This window comes from Octodon degus, unplaced genomic scaffold (assembly GCF_000260255.1).
Source record: "Octodon degus isolate 3935 unplaced genomic scaffold, OctDeg1.0 scaffold00026, whole genome shotgun sequence".
NCBI classification, from domain to species: Eukaryota; Metazoa; Chordata; class Mammalia; order Rodentia; family Octodontidae; genus Octodon; species Octodon degus.
Window position 1 is genome coordinate 8,493,070 of NW_004524602.1, and position 4,909 is coordinate 8,497,978.

The 4,909-nt window shown below is 43.8% G+C and overlaps 1 protein-coding gene across 2 annotated transcripts in view; it reads right to left on the reverse strand.

Annotated features, from left to right (window-relative positions):
- The window catches only part of Pias1 (protein inhibitor of activated STAT 1), a 156,203-nt gene that overhangs the window by 151,057 nt on the left and 237 nt on the right, over positions 1 to 4,909 (reverse strand). Inside the window, exon 1 of one of the 2 annotated variants that reach the window (XM_004628786.3) lies at positions 4,793 to 4,903. The exons of the other annotated variant lie outside the window; for it this stretch is intronic. Coding sequence (XP_004628843.1) covers positions 4,793 to 4,816 — 24 coding nt within the window. The 5' untranslated portion in view covers positions 4,817 to 4,903. Of the gene's footprint in view, positions 1 to 4,792; positions 4,904 to 4,909 lie in introns of those variants that run through there. 2 annotated transcript variants of the gene reach the window in all.

Below are 4,909 nucleotides of genomic sequence, written 5' to 3' on the forward strand. Positions count from 1 at the left end.
AAAAAAAAACTAAATGATTATAATACAATGTAACCTTTCAAATGATCATATAGATCAATATATAGATAGCATGAAAACAAACTACTACATTTTTTTAAATTCTATGATCCTTGGGAAAGGGGTGATGGCTCAATAGAATAAGCACTTGCCTGGCAAGTGCAAGGGACTGAGTTCAATCCCCAGTTCCGCAAAAATAAATAAATAAATAAATTCTATGATCCTTGTTTGCAATGAATACATAAAACCTTATAGCCACAGAAAATCAGAATGGATAGACACCCAGATGTTAAACCACAATATTTCTTAGTGCTGCAATTACAAGTGCTGTTTATTTTCCTGCTATCTTTTTAGCATTCCCTTTAATTTTCACCAGAATAGTATTTGCAAAAATTAACATGTACGACTTCCAACTAATTAACTCAAACTTTTTGCAAGGTGCCTTCCAAAAAAAACCTAAGAAATATCCAAACTGGCATAGAATGAAAAGGAAAGCGTTAACAATAACGTAACTAAAAAATAAATTAATTAACTAGAATTCCTTGGGAACAAGGCAAACTGGAGGGCTCCAGGACTGTCATGGAAAAGTTTTGAAATCACAAAACCTGTGTTCAAATCTCTGCCACTTCTATTTGTATGACCCTGGATTAGTCACTTAACCTTTTCATGTTAACTTTATCTATAAAAGGGGATTATTACGCTGCTTTACTTTTCTAGTTGAAAGAACTGCTGGAGAGATCAAATGAGATAACATGATATAAGATATTACTACTCACTTAAATAAAATGAGGCTTAACAGAGAGCTAACTACTGAACAAAACACTACAAACAATTCGAAGTAGTAAACCAGGGTTTTTGTTTCGTTTTTAAAGGCTACATTTCATCATGAATATTCAGTTTTTCTGAAATTTAGATATTTCTTCCCCATCCCCACTATAACCACAAGCCTTTTCATCTTCTTATTCCTAGTTACCAGCAAGGAAGGGCACAAACTACGCTGAACTCAAATGCCTCAGGGAGAAGCCTAGAGTAGCACCTCGCTGGGTGCACCAGGAGAAATGCAAGGTTAATCAGCTCTGGACTGGACACTAAGCACTACTGCAATCAACAGGGATTATAAGACACTCTTTGAAGAGAAAGACAATGAAGCTGCCCAGAAAAAAACCACAGAGGAAAAGGCAGTATTTCAAAACAATTCCATGAAATACTTAAAAACTCAAGTGCTTTATAAATTGTTTTTAAATACTGTTCACAAAATTAGTGACATAAAACAAGATATCTAAATATGGTACTTGGCAAAAGCAAGTTACGGAGATTAAAATCAAAACCATGAATAAATTGTCAGACGTACATGCCTCAATGTGAAATAAAAGCAGACAAATTACACCACAAAAATAAAAATTAAGTGGCTATTCTTGAAAATAAAGAAACAGTATGACAACAGAATTTACTGACAAGCTTATATAGCACTTTTAAAAGGATGGTTTCTCTTCCACTTCAATTCTATTATTTACTCCATTAAATGATGAACTTCCCTCCCATAGTTCTCTTGAATTAAAACTACAATTTAACTTGGTTTGAGTTTTGGTTGTTTTTATGGAACTGAGGAGTGAATCTCAGCACTGTACCACTGAGACACATCCCTGGCCCTATATTTTCTCTAAACCCCTAAATTGCCCCGGCTGGGCTCCAACATGTGGGCCATCTGCCTCAGTCTCCCCAAAGGCTGGGATAACAGGTATGCACCCCAACCCCTGCCTTGCGTGGTTTGCGTTTTAATACATAAAAATTTCTAAGAAAAAAGTCTTTTACAAAGCGCTACATGACACCTTCACAGGTGAATACCAAGATCATCTGACCATCATACCCTCCTGCTTTTAACTTTCTACACAGAAGAAAATATCGACCTTCCATACTCTCAGAAATGTCACTTATGGGTATTTCTTTAGTGAAAAAATATTTTTCATAAACAAATGTGCAAAGAGAAATCCTTTTAATAGGTATGACTCACAGTCTAACTTTTACTGGCAATATATTAAAAGTGTCGCAGCTTGTGCTATTGCTACTGGGGATACAGAATCGGATTTTCTATCTGATCTTTATAGAGTTGTAACAGCTTTAAAAACATTCACTGAAAGGGTCACTACAAAAATACTTTTAAAAAAACTTCCAAATAGAATACACAGCAAAATGAAGTAGGGGCTGTGAACTAGAATAAAGAAAGGCATTACGTTTACTCATAGTTTTCTAGCTGGAATTATATTTTCTTTCAAAGCTTCAAAAAAAAACCTAGGTTTTGTTTTATTTTTCCCACCTTAGAAGGATGTATGCTATTTAACTTCAAAAATTACAAACAGAATACCCTGAGAAAATATTTCCAACGAAGTATCTTCCAAATTTTACCAAAAACTATATATCCACACTTTTAAAACAACTATAGTTGGTGTTGCTGAAATCACCTTCCTACTAGAAAAAAACACTAAATGTAACCAAGCGAAGTATTAACAAATTCTTAACACTGCTATCACCAGCTATTTATCACAACTCCTCAGTCTCAAGCACACATGATGACATAACAACATGTCAAAACAGTTATTATAATTTGAACAATTATACAAGAATATAAAAGTGGAAAACAACTACTTTGGAAAAACAACTAGATTTTGGAGACTGCGAAAAAGGAAACCAATTGAAAGATAACACATCTCCGCACACTTAAGTATTTGGTACTTTTTCAATACTAGCTCATTTTTGTAAAGAAAAACTTTACCTAACAAGATTCACACCAGGGATCTCATCTATCCCAAAGGCACTTGCTTAAAATGAGAAAGAACAAAGAGGCAAATCTCCCAGCAGGCGCTTTCCATACTAGCTTCTTTGGACAGCATCAAGAGTGACAATATAGCCCCCACAAGCTTTTTAGCTTTACTCTATCGCCCATGTATAACAGAACTGATTAGCTATTATTCAAAAGGACTTCTAGAAAATAAATATTAGAAGACAAAGATCACAGCAACAGTGACTTCATTTTAAAACAGAAACTATAGAAAACGTATCCTAAAGTTGTGTACTTTCCATTTTAAAAGTTAATTATCAAAAAAAGTTAATTATCTCTAAATACTCAAATTCCTGAGGTTTTAATGCAGTCAATAGTTTAAAGCCGGAGGGAGGAAAAAGCACTGTCCTAAAGCCGTCTTAAATTTGAAGTAAAGCTGAAAGAAACTCAAAGCCAATACCTTAACAGACAAATTTTGGAATGTTAATCTTTCAGGGAGGCTTTTACACAGACAAACTCTCCAGAAACAAGTCTGGTGTTTGATGGTTCTAAAAGTTGCTTCATTGCAACAGAAAAAAAATAAAATAAGAAAGTAATTTTCGTTAATTTCAAAAATGTATGCATCTCCCCGAAAGATTTACAACTGCATGTCCCAATCTCCACAGTGACAGGAATGTCAGTTCTCTGGATTAGGATATAACCAGCTGCTCGGTTCACAGAGGAAGCCACCGAGAAGAGAATAACGCGTTCAGAGCCTTGAAATAATATGCGTTAGTTAAGAACTGCTTGCTACTAAACCAAAATTATTCAAGCGAGCCCAATTTGTCACAATCCAATCATAAGGGTTCCACCCCCCTCCCCCAACTGCTGGTGTAGTGGTGTATCTGCTTCGGTAAAGAAGCCATCATCAGGTAAAAGACCGGATGGGAGAAAAAGCGGGGGAAAGGGGGCAGCCTTTCATCTAATTTCGCGAGGCGTGAGTAATTGGTACAGTTGAGAGGAACGGAGCAACGTTCTATTTTACTGGAGGCTGGAGTAAGGCGAGGGGGTCTGAATTGCGTCCAAATCAACATGGCCAGCAAGATGTCCCCACAAACAAAAGGCAACAGGGGGATATAAACACGGACCGTTCACCTCCATCGGCTATAGCATCGCCATCATGGTGTGTGCAGAGACCCCCAAAGGCTCCTCTCACCCTCCACGCCAGCCAGCGCGAGAGGGCAGCGAGATTCCAGCTGCATCTCGCCGCCCACCCCTGCTTGCAAATACACACTCTTCGAGGGGGTTTCTTGGAAACCCCAGCGCTCGCGATCAGGGAGAGAGTAACATCCCGCTCGGGCAGACTCCCCCCGCGGCCCCGCCGCCAAGCCCCCGGGCTCGCTAAACTTTACCGGAGCTACTCCTCCGCCTCCCCTCCCCGGCGCCCCAGGATCGCGCTTCCCACGAGCGGGGCACCCCGGGCGCCTCCAGTGACAGGCAGGCAGCCGGGAGAGCCCGGTGCGGGGCGGGGGCGCCGGGGCTCGGCGGAGGGGCGGGGCGGCCGGAGCCAAGTTCCCGGGGGTCCGAGTCAGCGCCTGACAGGAGCCCCGGACGGCGGAGAGGAAGAGGAAGCGGCGGCGGGGCGCTCCCCATTCCCCTCCGAGTGCACCCTGCCCCCAGCCCCTGCGCCCCACGGGCGGGGGGGCGGGGAGGCGGGCAGGGAGGCGCGGGCGCCGGGCCTCGGGGACAGCCGAGCCCCGCTCGTCGACTGGCCCTCTCCTCCCCCGCCGCCCCCGCCGGCAGCGCCCACAACAATAACACGCCGGGGACGACCCGTCAGCGCCCCCGAAACACCGGGGCCCGCGGCCCGCCGCAGCCAGGCCCCCTCAGCGGGGGCCGGGCTCGCCTCTCCTCCCTGCGACTCCAGGCGCCGGGGCGGCGGAGCCCGAGCGGGACCCCGGGGTCCGACCCATCCCCCCCGGCACCAGCGGCGCCGTCTCCGCGGCCGAATATTAGAAGTGAATTCGAGCTGCGCTTTACCTTTAGTTCCGCACTGTCCGCCATCTTGCGTCTGTCAGCGCAGGCGCACTGATCCTCGCCGGGGGCTGCCGCTGAGCCCGCCCCTCCGGCCGGCCTGGGCCCGCCCCGGCCCGCCCC